Raw genomic sequence first — 23,511 nt, forward strand, 5'->3', positions numbered from 1 at the left:
TGTATGTTCCCAGTAGGCAATGCTCCATGCCAGGAGCTTGCAAGTGAAAAATTGACCCTTGTGTCTTTGTAGAATTTAAAGAAACAAGGTTTTCTTTGCTCCATTGAAGGGCATGGAAGAGATGTAGTAATGCAGCTAATATTCTGCAGGTCTGAAGATTGAGTTTTAAGACGTACCACCTAAAGCGAGCCAACAAATAGATAGTGGAATCGTCATTAAAAGAGTGGGCAAGGTTTGGATGGTGAGTGGAGTCGGTCATGGATATGAAGGAATGAGGTGGAACAGAGAACAAAGCCCAGCCTGAGGGAATTCGGGAGTTACTGAAATAAGATTCAGAGGATGAGGCATCAACTGCAGCACAGGTGGAGCATTTTAAGGCGAAATTAAATAGACATGTACATAGCTTTGTTAGGCTGCCACACAATATTAATTTGTTTAGTAGCACACAGCACCAAAGCCTTTTTAGTTGGCCAAGGCAACAAATCTATTTTTTATATTATATGTATAAATATTTTTATATATATTTATATAAAATTAAAGTCTTGTGTGAGCATACACTTCCTGTCTACTTTTCTGTCATGATTTTGGTCATGCTCTTATGTCACCTTCTGCCTATTTAAATATTTGGAATGGAAATCCATTCTAAACATTTGCCAGTAATGATAGAGTTCTAGGTGATGCACAGAGTGTTTCTGAAGTCTCTTTCCCAGCTCTGTTGTCACCTTGTGTATTTAAAAAAAGACTCATATTCATCAACTGACTAGGCACAGCGTTACAGGCAATCTACTAGTAATATAATAACGCTTACACTTATACAGTGACTTATCACACAGAAACATCTCAAAGTGCCTCACACGCAATCAATAACTTTTGAAAAGCAGTGACAGCTGCTATGTAGCAATGATGGGTATTGGCCAAGAGAAGAGTTCCCGAGGTGTATAACATAGGCGACAAGATCATTAGTGGAATGGTGATTCAGGACAGAGCTTACATGTGATGGGTAATTTGAAAATTAGCGGTTTCCATGACTTCAGAAGGTATCAATAATAGGGTGATAGGTAGGATAAGAGGGGATTCCCTTTCATGGGTTTAGGGCAGTGCTTTCAAACTTTTCTACATGGGAAATATTGACATGTTTCCAGGAATCCACTGCAAATATCGACACAATCCTGAGGAGCTCCTGTTTTAATTTTTGAAAAATATCATCAGCTACCCAAAGGAAAACAGTTATCTTTGCAGAAAGTGTTTTTTTTTATTCATACACAGCAACAAAAAAACATGCTAGTAAGCCAACAAAAGCAGAAAAAGTCTGTAGTACAGAATTTTCACCATCTAAAGTCCATAGACACTGATTTCCAACACTCTAGTTTTGGGTGGACGTGCAACATTTCAAGTAGAAGTAAAGATGGACTGGGATTGAGAGGGATTGAAGAGATGGAATAGGACAGCAAAATATTTAGAGACGGTTTGAAGATGATAGGAAGGCTACTCTAAGGACCAGAGATCATCTTGTAGTGTAGAAATTGGAGGATCTGACAGTCCTGATATAGACGCAACTTAATATCTGTCATGATGGTCGAACAGAATGTTGAAATGATGGAGGTTCTTTACCAAGAGCATTGAGTTTACATTTGAAGGGAAAAGTGAGTCTGAAATGCCAAGATTCTTTTTAGGGCCAACATGATGGAAGAGAGATAGAAAAGAGGATTTGTAGAAATTACAGAAGACAGGTGGAGGTGTTTAGTGAAAGAATTCCAAAGTATGGGGACATGATTGCTGAAGGCTCTTCCATCACTGGTGGTGCAGAGGGTGGGCAGAAATATATAGGTGTCCAGAATCATGAAGAGTGGAAGATGCAAGCTGAGATAAAGAAGAGGTTTCAGGGTAGGGTGGAGCAGACATGTTGGAATTTGTAAATGAGGACAAGGATTATGGCCCAGGATAAGAAACTGTAGTTATGAGCAGAGAATTCAGATCCTACGTCTGGGATATAATAAATAGATAAAGAGAATGCCTTCTGATTGGGGAAGTCACTGATGAGAGGTCATCAATTTAAAATCATCAATGAATGAGTGAGGAGATTGTTGTTGGAACGTGCAATGCTTTGCCACAGGGAGCAGTTCAAGTCGAGAACGTTGCTTCATTTAAGGAAAGAATAAATTAACATTTGAAGCAGGTGATATAGGGCTATTGGGAGAGAAAGGCAGTGGGATTAGTTTTGAATTGTTAAAACAAAAAGCTAGCACATACGTGATTAACAAATGACCATTTGTACTGAAAACCTGTATTGTTCTGCCTGTGTTAGCTACTCCACTTGCTGCTGGGTACAATTATTTTCAGGCATGTCCCTTTAGTATAAGGAAGCTTTTCATTGTAACAAGTCAAGCTGTCAGCCCTAATCTCAATCCATCCCAGCCAAAAACATGGCTTCATCAGTTGCCAATACTTTCCCCAGAACAACTTCTCTTGAGAATGGTCTCTCATAATATACCACACTGTCTCCATGTAACAGTTCACCCTTCCCATTCAAGAGAGGCCCTCAGTCGCACGACGCATCATATTTATGAAAATCAACCCTGGTACATCCTGCACAAAATGTGATAACACTACAAAAATGTGATGTCAACAAAAGGAAAAAAACTAAATGATAAGAGATGGCCAGGACATGTTTATGGTCATAGGAAAGGGAAATCAAGATGAGGGTTTATGATGTCTTCATAGAATCATTTAGCATAGAAGGAGGCCATTCGATCCATCATGTCTGTGCTGGCTCTTTGAAAGAGCTATCCCATTAGTCCCGCTCCACTGCTCTTTCCCCATAGCCCTGAAAATTTCTCCTTTTCAAGTATTTATCCAGTTCCCTTTTGAAAGTTACTATTGAATCTGCTTCCACCACCCTTTCAGGCAGTGCATTCCTGATCATAACAACTCTGCGTAAAAAAAATACTTCTCATCTACCCCTTGGTTCTTGTCTTAACGGAGTAGATGCCCCAAAAAGTGCCCTGTGGGCAATACTTACTTTAATATTCAGCTAATGAATGAAAAAGAGTTGCTTTGTGTGAAGTGATTTCCATTTTGGTCTCTGCTTTATTGTAAGGCCCCTTTTTAATTGACAGTGGTATTCAAGCCGTTTAAGGTTGGAAAAGCAAACGTACTGCAGTCAGTAAAGAAGCTCTTTCCTAACTTAAAAAATAATCTATGTCGAGCCTGTAGCTTGATAAAGAGAGTGTAGTATGACTCTTAACCTTCACTGTACTCAGTAAAAAGGAAACTATCTCACTGAGTGAAGCTGTGGATAAGAAATGAAGGATTGTTGATTCACTGACCGAAACAGAACAGGGCATTTTACACATGGTATTGAATGTTTTGGTGCTTACTGCTGGCTGTCACTTTGTAATTATAGAATCCACTCTGCAACATTTTTCCATAGTTCAATATTTAGACTCCATTAAGGATGCTTTTGAGTAAATGTCCTTCTGGGCATCTAAATGGCCTTATTCAGCTGCAATTCAAGGGACACAAGGTTAGTCTTTTGTTCGGCATTGCCACTGACCCTGATAATTCAGTAACTGACAACTGACATTTGATTTATAAATAGTAACTTAATTCTGCGATTGTTACTGAACTTAAATGCTGAAGGAGGGTTATTTCAGTCGAATGGCAGAGTGTATTTATGTGTGGGAACTGTTAAACAGGAATGCACAGTTCCATCCAGATTTTAGTCCCTCTCATTCACAGGCATTTTGCATTTTTCATCAGTGACATTAAACAGACATCTTCACTGCCCCAAGCAGAACACAAGAGACAAATGGCATTGTTCTGTAAAATATCAGTGCTTAATGTTTTTGAAGAATGAAATGTCTGTCGCAAAACATTGCATGGAATGAAGAAGTCAAAAAGGATAAGACTTGCAGAATAAAATACATTTTAGAAAATTAACTTTAAACCGATATGCCCCATGGAGCTTATTTTTAAAGATGTTTTACATATTTGAATATTGTGCATTTTCAATAATCCCCTTTTAAAGATTTTTAAAGTAAAAATGTAACGCCGATGTTTTGACTTTCACCAAAATAGTGTAGCAATAGAGGCCTGCTTATAATTTCTGTATCTGCACATGGCAAAGTTGAGTGAAGATGCAGAAGAGGAACATTTAAGGGCTTTTTCGCCATTGAGTATATGCATAAAAATGTTGGGCATGGCAGGGGTGGAGATTGGGGCGGAGAGCTGGGGATGGGGGGGTGATTACTTTGTTGATTGTGGCCCAACGGGCGGTCCCTTTAAGGACTGCCTTTTAGGCCGCATATAGGCCTGGATTTCCTGATTGTAGCCGGCATCGGTTTCAAACCAGTCTTGCAGTGGGGGCCTCAAACAGGCGTTAGGTTAAGTGTGAACCTGAGTGCAGCTTACAGATGTATGCTGATGGTTCTCAGCACCTATTTTTCTGCCAGTGCTTCTGATCATGTCGCCGTGTTGTCTCGACTACCTGTCTGACATCAAGCCCTGGAAGCCAACGGTTCCTTCAGCTGATCATCAATACCAAAGCAATTTTGTTCAGCTACCACAAGAAACTTAGTTACTGATTCTGTTTCTTCTCCCCATCCGTGGCTGCTCACTCAGACTAAATCCAAATGTGTGCAATCCTTCTGATGCTGTTCAACCCTGAGCCAAATTTCAACCCCACCCATATCCAGTCCACTGCAACGACCTCTCACTTGAAACATTGCCTGCCCACGCTCTACTTCACCTCACTGCTGCCAAAACCCACATCCATGCTTTTGTCACCTGTAGGCTCAGTTTCTCCAAAGTTGCCCTTGACTCTTCCCAATTAGCGCCCATCACACACAAACCCCAACACACCTATCTCCCTCGACCAGGCTGATCTCTACTGACTCCTTGCCCTGCTGCATGTCCAGGATAAGACGGTCTGCTTGATCGGCAGCCCATTAACCACCTGAAACATCCACTCCCTCTACCACCAGCACACCATGGCTGCAGTGTGTACGACCTATAGGATGCACTGCAGCAACTCACCATGGCTTCTTCGACAGTACTTCCAAAACCCCACGACCTCCACCACCAAGAAGGACAAGGGCAGCAGGTGCATAGGAACACCATCACCTCCAAGTTCCCCTCCAAGTCACACACACATCCCGACTTGGACATATATCGCCGTTCCTTCATCATTGCTGGGTAAATATCCTGGAACTCCCTACCTCACAGCATTGTAGGAGTACTGTCACCACATGGACTGCAGCAGTTCAAGAAGAAGGCTTACCGCTACCTTCTCAAGGGCAACTAGGTATGGACAATAAATGCCGGCCTTGCCAGCGATGCCCATATCCCAATAATGAATAAAAAAGCAAAAAGGCCAAATTCAAAATGCTTATCATTGTTTTAACTCCACCCTACCTGTGCAATCTTCTCCAGTTCTGTATTCCAGTATGCAAATTTTGTTCTTCCGACTCTGGTTTTGTGCATTCTTCTCCCCTGGCTCAAGACCCTTCATCCATCATGTCTCTTCCCAAAGCTATTTGCCATGCTACACTTTCCCTCTTTCAAAAGCCTCCTCACAGCTTATGTCTTTGACCTTGCTTTCAACTATTCCTCCTAACTTCCTGCTCAGTGCCCACCATTCTAACTGGTGACAGTAATGTTGCAATAATGGTACTGGATGAACACCCCAAAATCTTGAGTTCAAAACCCACTATGGCAAGTTGTGAAATTGACTTCAATAAATCTGGTAATTTGTGGGGTAGCACCACAAAATAAAATGACCAAGAAAGCTATCGGCTTGTTGTATGTAACCAGCTGGTTCACTAATGTCCTTCAGGAAAAGGAATCTATCGCTAACGCAACTGGGACAGTACTACCAAAATACCAAGTCACCATCTTCGCCTACAAACTAGATAGATAGATAGATTGATTGATTAATTAATTCTAAAGGGGGTGCAGGAACAGAGAGACCTGGGACTATATGGGCACAGGTCGTTGAAGGTGGCAGGACAGGTTGAGAAAGCGGTTAAGAAAGCATACAGGATCCTGGGCTTTATAAATAGAGGCATAGAGTACAAAAGCAAGGAAGTTATGATGAACCTTTATAAAACACTGGTTTGGCCATAACTCGAGTATTGTCAAATTCTGGGCACCGCACTTTAGGAAGGATGTGAAGGCCTTAGAGAGAGTGCAGAAAAGATTTACTAGAATGGTTCCAGGGATGAAGGACTTCAGTTATGTAGATAGACTGGAGAAGCTGGGGTTGTTCTCCTTAGAACAGAGAAGGTTGAGAGGAGATTTGATAGAGGTGCTCAAAATCATGAAAGGTCTAGACAGAGTGGATAGAGAGAAACTGTTCCCATCGGCGGAAGGGTCGAGAACCAGAGGACACAGATTTAGGGTGATTGGCAAAAGAACCAAAGGCGACACGAAGAAAAACTTTTTTATGCAGCGAGTGGTTATGTTCTGGAATGCACTGCCTGAAAGCGTGGTGGAGGCAGATTCAATCGTGGCTTTCAAAAGGTAAATTGGATAAGTACTTGAAAGAAAAAAAATTGCAGGGCCACAGGGAAAGGGCAATGGATTGGGATTAGTTAGATTGCTCTTGCTGAAAGCTGGCATGGGCTCGATGGGCCAAATGGCCTCCTTCTGTGCTGTAACCATTCTATGATTTTTCAATACTATCGGTCTAGACCCACATATGAACAGTGACAGATAAGAAAAGACTCTCTGCTCCATCTAAATGATTTCAGTCCATAGTATAAAGTGTTTATGATCTGGGATCCCAAATATTTAATCTCCGATTGTAGCCAGTTAAAAGGAAAACAGGCTGGTACCATTCTAGACTTTACTTATTTGCATTAACACAACATGTTTCATATCATCAGAACATCCCAAAGTGCTTCACAGCCAATGGATTTTGAAGTGTAGTCACTGTTGTTAATGTAGGCTATTGTGGCCGCCAATCTGCATACAGCGAGGTCCCACAAACAGCAATGAGATAAATGACCAGGTGAACTGTTTTAGTGATGTTGGGTAAGGGATAAATAATAACATCCACAAGGGTAATGCTGAGTTTCTCACATAAAAAATTATAATACAGGCTACCTTTGTCATCAAGTTCTACTCTCATTTTTCATTAGCTTGTTTTCTTGGCTCTAGTCGTTGAAGCTAAAGCTTTAATCTAACTGAGAACGGAGAAAGGGGTAGGAGCCACAACACCTTGTTCACATCTACGATTTTTGCCGTATGTTCACATCCCATAAATCTCCCTGCATTGAGTTTCGGAACTCAGGTGACCTGTCAAGGAAAAACGCATTACTGGAAATGAAAAACCTGGGACCAATTTCAAAGTGAAAATTCAAATGTAATTTTTTTTCTAGTTCAAACTTCAAAAACTTCTGTTCGAATTACATAAACCAAATAAAGGGTTTCTCATTTTTGTGCTGATGCTATAAACTTCAGCTGAGAAGTTAACGTTAACTAAGTCGAGAATTACTTAACTGCATTCTGCCATGGTTAAAAGGGGGTGGGTGTTCTGTCTGTCATGGTGGTCATTGTTTTAATGACTGTGATATGAAAAAGACATTCTAATCAGTACATTGCAGTATCATGGGAGTCTACTTGTGTGGCTGTACAACTACAGTGATTGAATCATAGAAATCATACATCACAGAAGGAGGCCATTCAGCCCATCATGCCTATGCCGGCTCTTTGAAAGAGCTATCCAATTAGTCCCACTCCCTTGCTCTTTCCGCATAGCCCTGCAATTTTTTCCTTTTCAGGTATTTATCAAATTCCCTTTTGAAAGTTATTATTGAATCTGCTTTCACCACCCTTTCAGGCAGAGCATTCCAGATCATAACAACTCGCTGTGTGAAAAAAAAATTCTCCTCATCTCCCCCCTGGTTCTTTTGCCAATTACCTTAAATCTGTGTCCTCTGGTTACCGACCCTCCTGAGTAGAAACAGTTTCTCCTTATTTACTCTATGAAAACCCCTCATAATGTGGATAATGCAATTTTTTTGCTTCGTTAAAGGATCTTTGCCTGGTGAGGTCTCACATAATACAGGCTGCCCAACCAAAGGGTAGATTTATTAATATTAAATTTACTTCAGAAGTGCTTTCCCAGTATGTGTTAAATTTCTCATTGCATAGTAAAAGTTGAATTCTCACTTTTTAAAATATATGCTGGTAGGTCGAGCACGGCGTTGCTCACCGGAATTTCGGAGCATGGAACGTGTTTCCTGATTTTTACGGTGGCTACGCAATTCCTGTTCCTTCTCTGAAGCAACACCCTTACTGTAGTCCCAGCTCAGGCCCCTGGAAACATTCCCCTGAGTGACACTTGGAGTTTTAACCAATGAAGAAAAAGGAAAAATAACATTCCACTAATGAGAAAGAAGAAAATGGACAGATGTTCAGAGAAGCAGTAGGCCGGAGTTTTAACCATTCCCATGCTAGGAGTCCCTGAAATGAACTGGTGGGGTGGAGACAATGGATAAGTATCATGGAATCCAACGACTTTTGAAAATTTCTATTTTTTTTTGAGGAATGTGACTTTTCTTTATGAAAGAGAATTTTCTCAGAGTTATTGAAATGGACTTTGTTGGTGTTTAAATATTTTTTGAAGTGCATGTGAAATTTAAGCCACCCGCTTGCTTTTGTATCCTTTGGACATGTAAGCCATTTGCCCGTGACTTGTGGACGCCCTCAATCAAGCCCTGCAGACATACCAGATGCAAACCTTTTAATTACATAGATATTTCCAGTTTTTTAGTGTCATGAATCATTCCTGCTTAAGACAGTGGGCTGGTGATTTATTCCCAGGCTTGCTTCTACCAATCTTGGACCAGTCAAAAGTATGTAATCCTAACCTAGGATGGCTTGCTCTCCAATTATCATTCTCCAGCTTTCCGTAGGGACATGGTCTCTACTTAGTGCTGGTTCTGACAGCATGGCTGAGATCAGAAAAGGCCAAGATTTTCTGCTAATTAGTGGAATTGGGACGTCTACCTGATTTTCTGGCCTTTGGTTCAGTAGCATCATTTTGGTGGGTCCCTCAGTCTCTGCCAAGGAGTCCACCTGGAATGGCGCCAGGGGATAGCTACAGCAGGCCTCAGAGGCCTTTTGCAGTATACTGGTGGCCACTTGGGTGGCTGAAGATGAAAAATGCTTGAGCTATTGAAACTTTAACTGGCCCGTCAAATGCCCCTAACAATGCTGAATGTCAGGGACAATTAAGGGTCCCTTGCGGACAGTGTTGCCATAGCGCAAATGACAGAAATACGTCATCTGATGCATTTCCTGTCATTTGCATATGATTATAATACACCCTTCACTTCAAGGCAGAAGTTCATTGGTTCCATCCAAACGATGGCACCTCTGACAATGCAGCTCTCTATCAGCACTGCACTGAAGTGTCTCCCTTGCCCCCAGAGGTTTGGATGCGTATATTGTATGTTCCCTGTCACTTGCATTGGGAACTCCTGGAAGCAGCGGGGGTGAGCCAGAAGCAATGTAACTTGAATGGAAAATCTCGGCCACTGTGTGAGAATTATAGCCATGAACCTGCGTGCCACTAATCAGCGTCACAGAGAACTCCTGTGTGACAAAAGGAGTTGCTGGCATAGGTGTACTATTCCGAACACTAGTTTCAATTATCAGCAGTTTTTTTTTCAGCCTTCACTTTTTTTCTCATTTCTATTCAAAATTGAGTAAATGATACTTAAGGGGAATAGATTGGTACATTGGGATCGTTGGTATGGGGTCCAGGATGATTCAGTGACTTGAATAGGAAAAATTTGCAGGGCTATGGGGAAAGAGTAGGGGAGTGGGACTAATTGGATAGCTCTGCTACCCATTGCAATTGTTCCATCAATGTTTCACCCACATGCTGGCTATGAGAGAGTTGCATTATGGCACACTAGGAGAATGCTCCTTTTTGCAGCTACCAGTGACACTGACATTAGCCTGCATGTTGTGGGGAGCTTACTTGTCAGTAGGTACGTGTGGCAAGCACATACCCAGATCTGCCAGGATGAAAGGACCTGTCATTCTCTGTGGCCTTCCGGAGTAAAATAAAACAAATGGGGGAGGGGGGATCAGACAGGAAAACCTCTAGCGTGCATCCTACAAGCACACAACAGCTGCATTAATTCGGAAAACAGAGCAAACTAACTACTGACCACACGGAGATCAACAAGGAATTCTATGCCATCTCTCTCTGGTAGGTAGGTCCTTTAGGCTTGCATTGCTGGCAGCTTTTTATCAACTTTAAGGATGTCGGGCAGACCTTTTGTTCAATGTTCTGCCTGCAGAGTGCATAGATCTCCATAAACATGGTCTCAATGGTCAATAGGAAGTTGTTGGTGGTCTTTTCAGATATCTGCCCACGGGTTGGGGAAGTCTTCTGCAGATCTGTGGCTGGGATTTGTGTTGTGCTGTTTTTACTGCTCTTTCAGGGTGTGTCATCCTTGAAGCTCATGGGGATCGGTCCTCCAAGAGTGATATTGGGGTTTGTGCTGCTGTATTTTCTGGTGTAGGCATCAGGTAATTGGGAGCATTGGTGGTGGGGAAGGGGCTGCCATCTAGTCACACAGTATGGAGTGAAGTAAAACCATCTGTGGGTGAGGGGTGTGTCTTGGACTCATGGAGGGATTTTGTACTGGAGCTCTCTGCCCTGTCTCTGTCCTACCTGGGGATGGAATTGTTGGTGTTGGGAGCACCATATCTACTTCAGTTTCTTTTTGGTAATGGAGGGACACTTTCATCTTAGAAGCAAGGTCCTTGATGATCCATTGCAGGAGCTTTGTTCAAGAAGGGCTTTCTGCAGCTGTTGTAACTTGGGGAGCAACTGCAATGGGCAGGTCAGCATCCATAGATTATGCTACAACAAGCACTCCTGTGGACACTGATGAGCAGCATTTCAGATGGACACATGAAAGGGCTGAAAGCCAGCAGTTAATTGCTGATCTTGCCAGCTTGCTTACAGCGGAGCCTTCGAGCATGTAACTTGAGTCCTTGCTGTTGGTGGGCAAGGCACTCCATGTGCACTCAGCCCTGATACTTGGTTCCTTACTTGACGTATAGGGGCAGATAATGCAATCCCAGCACTAATGCGCAGGACCACGTTTTCAGCCCCTTCAAATAGGTTAACGAGCAAGATGTCTTTGAAAATCCTTTCAGCTTTAAAATGCAAAACATTTTATGAATGCTACTGGCCACAGTTTCATGCTAAAATTTGCCAAATAAACCTGTCCACGCAATACATCAATCTTTGAGCGTGGTTCCAAAATAAGTCCAGAAAACGGCTTTTTTCTTTCTCTCTGAAGAGAACAGAGGTATGTCAAGTGAACATAATGGAAGATTTCCTCTCTCTTATTTCTTTCAATCATAAAGACATTCCTTATACTTAAATTTACAACTTTGCTTACTAATAATTTAAATCAAGATCTGCATTACAGCAGATGCTGATTTAAATGGATGTTTGTCATCATGGGGTGACCATCCAGAATTCAGCTTCAGCGTCATATGCGAATTAAATGGCTTGTTGCGACAGCCGCTGACATGCATGCAACATTGGGATAGCAGGACTTTTGACCCCCAGTGGCCAAATATCACATTCCAAGGAGAACACCTGAACAATCTCGAAGAGAGCACTGTGTTCCAATATCGAAATTTCGGAATGTCTGGCAATCAATCTCCTCTCCCACAAATTCTCTCGCTCAACACTGGATGCTAATGTTGCTCCTAGCCAGAAACGTTCTGTCATACAAAACGTATAGAGGAGTGATGCCTGCAATGGATAGACTGAATGGAGCAGAACTTAAGAGCCATGGTATTGGGAGTCCATTGCACGTTCAGCAGCAGTGTTTTTTTTTTATTTGTTCATGGGATGTGGGCATCGCTGGCAAAGCCAGCATTTATTGCCCATCCCTAATTGCCCTTGAGAAGGTGGTGGTGAGCCGCCTTCTTGAACCGCTGCAGTTCGTGTGGTGAAGGTTCTCCCACAGTGCTGTTAGGAAGGGAGTTCCAGGATTTTGACTCAGCGACGATGAAGGAACGGCGATATATTTCCAAGTCAGGATGGTGTGTGACTTGGTGGGGAATGTGTAAGTAGTGTCGTTCCGATGTGCCTGCTGCCCTTGTCCTTCTAGGTGGTAGAGTCGCAGGTTTGGGAGATTCTGTCGAAGAAGCCTTAGCGAGTTGCTGCAGTGCATCCTGTAGGTGGTACACACTGCAGCCACGGTGCGCTGGTGGTGAAGGGAGTGAATGTTTAGGGTGGTGGATGGGGTGCCAATCCAGCGGGCTGCTTTGTCTTGAGTGTTGTTGGAGCTGCACTCATCCAGGCAAGTGGAGAGCATTCCATCATACTCCTGACTTGTGCCTCGTAGATGATGGAAAGGCTTTGGGGAGTCAGGAGGTGAGTCACTCGCCGCAGAATACCCAGCCTCTGACCTGCTCTTGTAGCCACAGTATTTATGTGGCTGGTCCAGTTAAGTTTCTGGTCAATGGTGACCCCCAGGATGTTGATGGAGGGGGATTCGGCGATGGTAATGCCATTGAATGTCAAGGGGAGGTGGTTAGACTCTCTCTCTTGTTGGAGATGGTCATTGCCTGGCCCTTGTCTGGCACGAATGTTACTTCCCACTTATGAGCCCAAGCCTGGATGTTGTCCAGGTCTTGCTGCATGTGGGCTCGGACTGCTTCATTATCTGAGGGGTTGCGAATGGAACTGAACAGTGTGCAATCATCAGCGAACAAGCCCATTTCTGACCTTATGATGGAGGAAAGGTCATTGATGAAGCAGCTGAAGATGGTTGGGCCCAGGACACTGCCCTGAGGAACTCCTGCAGCATTGTCCTGGGGCTGAGATGATTGGCCTCCAACAACCACTACCATCTTCCTTTGTGCTAGGTATGACTCCAACCACTGGAGAGTTTTCCCCCTGATTCCCATTGACTTCAATTTTACTACGGCTCCTTGGTGTCCCACTCGGTCAAATGCTGCCTTGATGTCAAGGGCAGTCACTCTCACTTCACCTCTGAAATTCAGCTCTTTTTTCCATGTTTGGACCAAGGCTGTAATGAGGTCTGGAGCTGAGTGGTCCTGGCGGAACCCAAACTGAGCATCGGTGAGCTGGTTATTGGTGAGTAAGTGCCGCTTGATAGCACTGTCGACGACACCTTCCATCACTTTGCTGATGATTGAGAGTAGTCTGATGGGGCGGTAATTGGCCGGATTGGATTTGACCTGCTTTTTGTGGACGTGACATACCTGGGCAATTTTCCACATTGTCGGGTAGATGCCAGTGTTGTAGCTGTACTGGAACAGTTTGGCTCGAGGTGAGGCTAGTTCTGGAGCACAAGCCTTCAGCACTACAGCCGGGATGTTGTTTGGGTCCATTGCCTTTGCTGTATCCAGTGCACTCAGCCGTTTCTTGATATCACGTGGAGTGAATCGAATTGGCTGAAGACTGGCTTCTGTGATGGTGGGGATATTGGGAGGAGGCAGAGATGGATCATCCACTCGGCACTTCTGAAACACACAAGTCTCATTTCTGCAGTATCAGTACAATTTTTGGTAAATTACAGCAGATACAGAATAAATGGGTGATATCAAGGGATGGCTCAAAAATTCAGCTTCAGGTGCAATTCAAATGGCCTGAAGTCATTGGTGCCGACTTGAGCATAATATTGGGGAGAGCAGACATGAGGGGTGTTTCTCTGCTCCAAGCAAATGGCCTAAGGAATCTCTAACTCCTTAAAAAAAAAATTACTTCCGAACTCCCTGTAAGCCAGTGCTTATGTTTAAAGCTGAATTCGGATCCGAGCTTCAGGTTTCCTCAATTGCCTTTGACCTCCAGAACTGAAGTACAAATCAACAAAACCTCGAGCCTGTAAATTACTGTGTGCATTGTTATGTGGATGTTTATTGCATTGGTATCAAATTTCTGTCTCCATTATTTTAACAGAGAAGTCAATCAATTTACTTTAAATGGTGTGGAATACATTAAGCTTGATAACACAGTAATTAGGAATTCTCCTCTTTAACTATCTAAAGTTGAAATCTAGTAGGCTCAGCCAAACTCGTATTTTGTTATTAAGTTGTAAAATGAACCTTCCCACAATCTGCACAAGATTAAAGAACTCCCAACTGTTTGTGGTGTATCAATGTTTAGACTACTGTAAAAAGGGGCAGATGGTTGGGATCAAACAGAGATTGCTTAAATAATAGAAACTGAGTAATGTATGTCCCGCTCATTTTATTTACAAGTCTCTGCATGGTTAAAAAAAAATCTAGCTTCCATAAGTCAAAGAAAATGATCCTCTTCAAGACCCATAGTGGATTTTATAATGATTCTGTTTGGATTTGATCTTTCTAATTTCTTGTGGTTACTAGATTCCATTTTCACTAAGTAGAGGCCATGGCAGGATACATTTTGTGCTGTGAACTATAATAATTCATAGGGCTCTGTTACATGCCTGAATAGTAAATGGATTTAATGGGCTGCATCGTGCATAGTACAAAAATTAGGAAGTGATGGTTCAGTTGTACACAGCCTTGGTCAGACCCCATCTGAAGTACTGCATTCAGTTTTGGACACCGTATCTCAGGAAGGATATATTGGCCTTGGTGGGGGTACCATGCAGATTCACCAGAATTATACCAGGGCTTAAAGGGTTAAATTATGAGGCCAGGTTGCATCATCTTGGCTTGAATTCCCTTGTGTTTAGAAGACTGAGGGATGATCTGATCGAGGTGTTTAAGATGTTAAATGGGTAGATATAGAGAAATTGTTTCCTCTGGTGGAGGAATCCAGAAAAAGAGGGCATAATAAAATGAGAGCTAAGCCATTTAGCGGTGAAATCAGGAAGCACTTTTTCAAGTAAAGGGTAGTGGAAATCTGGAACGCGCTCCATCAGAAGGCTGTGGATGCTGGGTCAACTGAAATTTTCAAGATTGAGATCGATAGATTTTTGTTGGGTAAAGGAATCAAAGGATATGGAACAAACTCAGGTAAATGGAGCTGAGGTACAGATCAGTCGTGATTTAATTGAACAGTGGAAGGGCAGGAGGACTGCAGCAGTTCAAGTAGATCGCCCACCACTATCCTCTCAGAGCAAATAGGATGGGCTATAAATATGACCTTGCCAGCTTCACCCACATCCCAAAAACAATTCAAAAAATATCCTAAATCATTTATATAAATGTTTAAAGTTTAGTACCACTAGAAATTGAGCCTTGCAAGACCAAAATGACAAAGGATGGCAGACCAAAACAGTTGAATCAGTCAAAGAAAGCACTAATGAACTTGTATTTATATAATGCCTTTCATGACATCCTGAAGCACTTCATAGACAATGAAGCACTTTTGATGCCAAGTCATTCTCGTAATGTAGGAAATGCGGCAGCTAATTTGCGTGCAGCAAGGTCCCATAAACAGCAATAAATGACTAGATAATTTGTTTTCTTTCGTGATGTTGGTTGAGGGATAAGTGTTGGCTAGGACACCAGGAGAACTCAGAACTCACTTGTTCTTCTGGTGCCAGGGATCTTTTACGTCCACCTCAGAGGGCAGGCAGAGCCTCGGTTTAGCTTAAAAGACTGCACCAAGCACAACTAAATGTAGAAAAGTTTAAATTCTTTTAAGCAATGATTTTTACATTTAGAATAATTCACATTTTCTCTCCTGCACTTGCTTCTCTAAAGATACAAAATAATCTTAAATTGTTATGTGTTTCTGCTCCCTCTCCCCAAGAACATACCAGTTCTACATGTCTCCAGCTTGTTGATTGACCTGTCAGTCAGCATTGACATCAGCGTTCTGATCTGCAGCCAGGCCTTTAAGTGAACCACTATTTATTTCAAGAATGCGGAGCAGTTACACCTTTTAGCCTTAAAGGCACACACATCTAACTTCTATTTGTAATGTTCCTGTCCTTATAAAACTGCACCTCCTCTGATTTACTGTGAGCATTGCCATGGGAGATTCACTAGTAGTTAATTAAAAAAAGCGATTGCTTTATTCAGCGAAGTGTAATCCAATCTGTGTTGTAAAGAACACTTGGATGCCTCTGAAGTATCTGAATGGATGTGGCCGAGCACTAATCAGAGCAATAGTGTACACTTCCTGTTCAATATTTTGCATGGCAATTGAGGGAAGATGAACTGTTTTAACTGAAGTAAAACCTTTGTTTATGGTCTATTTTCATCCAGCATCCTTCTGAGGTGAGAATTGAATATGAAACTCGAACAAGTACCTCAAATTGCACCCAGAATATGATCAGAATATTCCTCGACATTGAGTTTTTATCCTGTGTTTGATTTTCTTGAATATTTAACTATCAGATACAAGTGTTGTCCAACTCGTGTGCATTTTTGATCCAAGATTCCAGCATTAATATCGATAGTTTACTGTTCTTTTTCTCTGCATCTGCTATTTCCCCTAAGTTCTGCCTTGCACTCCTTCCTTCTCAGACTGACAGCCATTCTGCACAGTTCACTTCAAGCCTGTAAATTGCTGTTGCATGTGTGAGGGAGGCTCGAGAAAGGGAAATAATTTTTTTTTTAAAAAGATAACATCAAGATTTTTGGAAAAATATACAATTGGGTTATGAATTTTGAAAGCTATTTTAGAATTAAGCAGCTGTTCTTAAAGCAAGGAAGGGAAACTTGATTACGTAAAAACTATAAATGCTGCCATCATTAGCTACAACCCAGTCCTTGGGAGCTAAGTCATGGGAAAAATAATTTCAGGTCCAAGAAGCATTATAACAGATGGGACAGTTTAAAACCTTTTGTATCCCTGCTCAGTAAGAGTAGGCCAGTGACTTCCAGTGCTAACATTATTTAGTGCTATACAAAATAGCAGCATTCTATTCCCCAAATTAACATCAGCTTAGGATTCCTGCATTGTGTCCTAATGGATAATATGGGAATAGACTAATCCTCTTTAATATGGTCTATTAGTGCTGCCAGCAGTTGTTCTTTCCCTCTAGTGTTGTGCAGGCCGCGGTTTTGTAGGACTGATAATATCACTGAAAAGGTACTGTAGCTGTGATATGCTGACATTCTTATTAGTCTAGAAATTACTGTTTGCATCACATGTTTGTATGAAGTTACTTTGTCTGCCATTTTAATGTTTGCATTGATCTATTTACTTTAAACACCAATATCTCTCAAATGTTTGGAGGGAAAATGAAATTATGGCTAAACTTCAAAATTGGAAAAAAAAAGTAATCATGTTTTAACAGAGAATTAGTTGCTTAAAAGAGAGGAATCTGAAGAGAGTGAAATTAGACCAAATGGCTCATATAGAGAAAAATACCAGCAGAGATATTTTATAGACCGAGTGGTCTGTTTCTGAGCTATAACATTCTGTAATTCTACTCAATTAACAATGAAGCACATATGACAAAAATAGGGATTGTGTCTTTTTGGTCTATAATTTTAAGTAGCAAATTTGGCTAAGTTTAAAATGGAGGCAGCTCCTTCCTCCTAGTGATCAAAATGTTAATGTATATGCAATTTAATATATATATTTCCAATTGTTGTTATGGTAGTATAGTGGAGTTGTCCCAGGGATGAGACATAACTCCCAATTCATTGTCCCATTGTTTATTAAAATGTGAAGATTGTTTATATTTTGTTTGCTTGATTGTTGCAAAAAAACCTTGCTGCTACATCAAGGAAACTAACTGGCTTCTAATATCTAGTCCTGTGATTGCATCCGTCCGCTGAGACACATCAAAGTCTGTGGGATTTGGGGGCTCATATATTCTACGTGTGACAACTTTGCCTGAAAGGCCCATTTCAAGACTGCATTGTGTTGACCAAGGAACAAGAGAAGGTCAATCTGTTTCCAAAAAAACTATTCCATTCTATGAAATTTTAAGAAAAGCTGTAAGTAATATTTGCTGCACCATAGGGACTTAACCACACAAAGACTGACAACCGAGAAAGATAAATTCACCACTTGTGGACAGCTTCCTGACCTCTCGCACATTTATTGTACTGCATAATATTTTTCACTGTGCTTTTGCTTTCAAAAATCCTTTTAATTGTAAATTAATCTAGTCAGGACCTCCGAAAGAGCTTAGAGGCCAATTAATTACCTTTGAAAGGTAGTCACTGTTGTTATGTCAGCAAAGGTGGCAGCCAGTGTGCACACAGCAAGATCCTAGAGACAGTAAATAAATGATTGACCAGTTAATCTGTTTTCTGTGGTGTTAGTTGAATGAGAAATATTGGCCAGGACTCTGAGGAGATTCCCTGTCCCTCTTCAAGTAATGTCATGGGATTTTTGTTACATTAACCTGAACAGGTAGAGCGGGAGATGGTTTAACATTTCAGGCGCACAATGGCACCTCTGACAATGCCGCTCTAGTTCGTAATTTACCACGATCGGGCTTCCTTTATGGATCTTGGGTATACTAGCTCAGTACAGTACCGTTTAAAAGGCACTGGTTTCAGTTCATAAAAGGCTGTGTCTACTTACAGAAAACCCGAGTCGAAGCAGCATGATCTTGTTGAAATCATTTTTTTTTGCACTTTTGTTGGACTTAGCAACATTAACCATGTTTTTTTAGTTTGTAAATTACTCTGAGCAGTGTTATTGCACTTATCACTTAACACATAAGGCTGGAAGTTGCTGTAAGCGATGTTATGGTATTTGCATCCAATGTGTTTGTATTAAATTTTTCATTCCACTGTCTTGAGAAGAGAAAATGAGTTAGTGCTTCCATCAAAGGAATTTGGTACAAACATGTTAGTGCTCAAACCATAATATCTGTTACAGTAATTTGCGGGTTTATGCGACTTGATATTCAATTAAAATGTATAAGGCTTTAAAGCTCTATATCTGTATTGTTTTGCTAAACCCGGATGATGCAGAAAGAACAAACTTATATTGACATGACACTTTATCAAATCCTCAGGATGTAACAAAGTGTTTCACAACAGATGAATTACTTTGTGAAACGTAATTGTTATATCAACAAATGCTGCAGCCAATTTGTGCAAAGCAAAGTCACAGATAAATGACCAGTTCATGTGTTTTTGGTTGAGGGAAGAATGCTGGCAAGGATACTGGAGATACTCCCTGCTTGTTAGAGTAGTGCTATGGGATCTTTCACATCCACCTAAATAGGCAGATGGGGGCCTCGGTTTAATGTCTCATCAGACAAATGGCTCCCATTAATGGCACCTCTGGCAATGCAGCACTCCCTCAGTACTGCACTGGAATGTCGGTACAGACTATGAGCTCAAGTGCTGGAGATGGACTCAAACTCACAACCTTTTGGCTCAGAGGCAAAAGTGTTACCAACTGAACCAAGTTCATACTTAGATAATCATTAGAATGTTGATGACTGGATTGAGCAATGTAGCCATATTTATCAAAATAGACTTGTAAATTGCTAGCAATTGGGCTTGACTTGGATCTCCCAATAAATACATGTAACCTTATAGTAAAATGAAGGCACACTTGAAGGTCCATGCAGCAGAAGAATTCATTTCACATATTTGATACAGATTCTTTGATTTTTATATAATGCTGTGAAATTGTCCAGAAATTAAACTGTACGTTAGGCATTCCAAACAAATTAATAGTCAAATAAAGTGAGTTGCACTGTGACAGAATGAGGCCAGCTTCAAAATGTAAAGGGTAACATTAAAAATAAACAGAATTCCTGAAACCTGAGCTTGTGTACTGTCGGCTTCAGCCTTCTCTTGACTGTGATGTTGTTGTTGGCAGGTGGTGGGCTGTGATCGGCAACTTGGGAGTAAAGCCAAGGAAGACAACTGTGGAGTTTGTGCAGGCAGTGATTCAACATGCAGACTTGTACGAGGACAGTCCAAATCACACGTGTCTCCTGAAAAATGTGCGTCTATGATTTTATGTTGTTAAAAGTTTTTACGTCACCTGCCTATTAACAAAATACTTATTCTGCAACCTCAATTAGCAGAGAGCTTGAGATTTATTTTTAAAGGAGAATTATCGATAAGGTGGTTGGTACTTTTTCAGCTAGTTTGTTGCTTAATGTTTCTTTCAAGCTCCTCCCAACAGCCTAGTGGGTAGAGGCACTATCTGGTGTAGCACTGATCAGTGCAGAGTAGAAGATCCCAGCTTTGATTCTCTCTATTGCGTTAGCACATCTCAGAGTGGAAGGGAAAGATTGGGAGAGGGGGAAATGGGAAAGGGGAGGCTTTTCCAATTGGCCTTCGCATCCTGTCCTGCTATCCAGTGACTCCTGCTGAAAAATATACAGGTGTACACATCGGGTAAGAAGAGGATCAAGCTGAACTGTGATATGCTCCCTCGTGTAGACTCACAAATGAAGAAAACTTGCGAGGCACTAATGGACTACATTTGCCGTGCAAGAGTCTGAGAATTGACCCTTTTGGTCACTATGCCTTAGTATTACACCAGAACGTTACTCTCTAGGCTATCGAGGTAGCCCAGTCTAATTTTACTTGCAAATTTGTTTAAAACCTATGGCTACAATGTCCCTTTTTTTTTCATGTGAAAAGTGGCACTGAATTTAAAAAAAAACATTTTTCTAGTCTATATAATATTGTTAAAAAACTACAGGGTTCCTCATGATTCCTTTATTTTTAGATTAAATCCTGTGATTCTGTAAGACAAATTAATCCTGTATCACAAGATTATTCTAAAGTTTGATGTAATTATTTCAATAAGAACACATCCTAAATACGGTTACCTGTTGAGACAAAACATGCAGTGAGCTTTACATTTATTCTCCATTACCTCAACTCGATTTTTGCTGCTTCTCCAAAGAATGTGAGATTAAAATTATAAATTTGATTTTCCTTTGTCATGTCCTTGATCGAGCTACTGTAAGTGGATGTTGGTGATGTTTTAGGGCAAAAAAATCTTTTAACATTGATTGTTCAGCAGGTTTACAAAATGAATAGCTGAGCTATCCAGACTGGGAAGGGCCCAGGTTTGATCCCTGGTCTATGCTGAGTTAGCTAATCTCATTCGAGTTGACGGTACCAATGGTACAATTTACTTATTCATCCTGGGTTTGGGGGGCGTAAGAAGAAAAACAGCCAAGGCGCCAGCTTCTGACCGCCATCCAGCAACCCCTGATGCAAGTGTACATGTGTGTGAATGTTAGGCGAGTGCAGAATTAGTCTGGAACCTTGCCTTTAGAAGGGAAAGGGAAGGAAACTAGAAAGGAAAATAAATACAATAGATGTGCAACTGACTACTCCATAGGTAAGTCGTGGAACAATAGGTACATTGCTTAACATGTTGATCTGAAATTCACCTTTGAAAGATTCATTTTAAACTGCTTAGTGCTGCTGCTAGACTAAGAGAGAAGAATTTCCAGTTTAATACATTAAGTGTTTGTATCTGTTATCCCACAACATAATATCCAGCCAAATTTGATGTGACTGGAGTCCCTATTTCTAAAAAGTAGCCTAAAAATAAAGATGGTAAATAGTGACTGCCAGATCCACATAATGTTTGAATCATTTTGGTTGTGTCGGTGGACAGAAAGGCCATGAGTTGGAGCTAAGAAGCAAGCCATCAAGGAATTGGAAGACATGGGACTGTTTTCAGCCTTGCAAAACGTAGACATTTTACATTCATGAGATCACTAAAAATGCTCTTTATGCTACATCGGGCTGAAATTTAGCCTGAAGCAACCCTGCTGTAACACTGCAGTAGCTTTTCTGACTATTGGGTCTGTTCAGATGATTTAACAAGATCCTTATTGTTAAATACTACCTGGTGTTTGTAATAATTCAGGCATTTCCTTTTTTTCCCCGACTGCATGTCTAACATGATTGTAAATAGAGCGAGGTGTCCATTTCTACCCGCCTGTTGTTTTTGCTGAAGTGCACAGCCACGTCGATGCTTTGCATTCTCTGTATGAGGTGGCAGGTTGTACAGTCACTAAACGACATGCAATTCAAACAGGCGTGATAAAGCAGTCAACGGTAAAGAAGCACTGATTCCTAAAATGTCAAGTGTCGAATGATTTTCAAGCTGTTCTAAATTTACAGTGTAATTTTATTATGCTTCTGCATTAATTGGCTCCATGGCTAGTGTTATATTACCGCTAGCAAATGGCTAAGATGACTATATGCTGTGTTCTGTTTAAGTGACACCAATATAATGATTTAAAACTTGTGTACCTGACCATACATTGAAATCTGATTCTTTTTTAATAAATTAAACACACTTTAATCATACAAAAAATGTAACCATTTTGAAACTTCTTAACATGTTTATAATACTCTTGGATATTTAAATCCCTAAAGTTTTTAAAGTTATTTTCAAGATGTAATGTAAACACAACTTTGTTTCCATAAAGACGTGCCATGTACCTCCAACCTCCTGGTATGGAATTTGGCAGAATCTCAGCCCTGTTAAGTGCTATGATGAGTGAAAACAGAAATGGCAACCTCAGCACTTAACGTCAAAGGTAATAACTAGAAGGAGCAGTAGGAATTTGACAACTTTTTTTTTCATATTCAAGATTGTGGCAGCAAAACTGGATTTGAACTTTTTTTTTCCCCCAAAAGCCAAAATTAAGCAGAAGTATGATTAGTGATGTCGTTACCTAACCCATTCCCAGACTTTGGATAACATAATCAAATAATACAGTTATCAGATGTTGCAGTCCAAAGAATACAACGTTATTTTTCATGAAAACTTTATTATTCTACCCTGGTAAGTGAAGCACTCAGGAGTACTGTCCAAAAACTAATGGTTGACTGACAACCTCACAAGCTACTTTTACCTTGAACATGCTGAACCTAGTTCTTAAAATGTCGAGATCATATGCATGATGTCATCTCACTTTGGTTCTTTTTATCTTCTAAATGTATGGCAAAGCAATCATTGCTAATGAGTTATTACAAATCATGCTTGCTGCTGTCACTATTTGGATTCTTAAGCTGTAGAGTGAAGCCACAGACAAGTTTTGGCTTAGATTGATCCCTCACATTCTGGGTCGGAGCCAGAATCAGATTCAATGTAATATGGTGTGCAATCATACTTTCTGACACTCTTGACAGCTCACGCCCAAAAAGAAGTGTCATGTGAATATCCAGGGCAGTAAAAACAGTTCAGTGTGATGGATTAATAAGTGCTAACTGTCAGTTGATGCACATCAGACACGCAACTGATTTTCATTTCTGTAACCATTCAGTGGAAGACACAGTGATTGCTGTTCCATATGGGAGTCGCCATGTCAAAATCACGTTGAAAGGACCTGCCCACCTTTGTAAGTTTGATTTTTAAAATGCTTTTCCTTGCTACTTATTGTGGAGAAATATAAATAAAGCTTTAGCAATCATCAATAAATACAGCATAACGGCATAGGAATTGCATGGTGTGCCTCTTTAATCTTGAAGCATTGACTTTCATGCTGTCACTCAATTTTGATTAAGTAACAACCCTGTATTGCTTTCACTAACTAGGATAGTTGTATTCTTACAAATAACAGGAACCGTGCCAGTGTTTAAACAAAA

General features: G+C 41.0%; 1 protein-coding gene across 3 annotated transcripts in view; it reads left to right on the forward strand.

The window, feature by feature from the left end:
• The window catches only part of adamtsl3 (ADAMTS-like 3), a 481,218-nt gene that overhangs the window by 246,859 nt on the left and 210,848 nt on the right, over window positions 1-23,511 (forward strand). For all 3 annotated transcript variants that reach the window (XM_067971609.1, XM_067971611.1, XM_067971610.1), the window contains exons 7-8: window positions 19,757-19,883; window positions 23,190-23,264. In XM_067971609.1, coding sequence (XP_067827710.1) covers window positions 19,757-19,883; window positions 23,190-23,264 — 202 coding nt within the window. The remainder of the gene's footprint in view (window positions 1-19,756; window positions 19,884-23,189; window positions 23,265-23,511) is intronic.

This window comes from Heptranchias perlo, chromosome 34 (assembly GCF_035084215.1).
Source record: "Heptranchias perlo isolate sHepPer1 chromosome 34, sHepPer1.hap1, whole genome shotgun sequence".
NCBI classification, from domain to species: Eukaryota; Metazoa; Chordata; class Chondrichthyes; order Hexanchiformes; family Hexanchidae; genus Heptranchias; species Heptranchias perlo.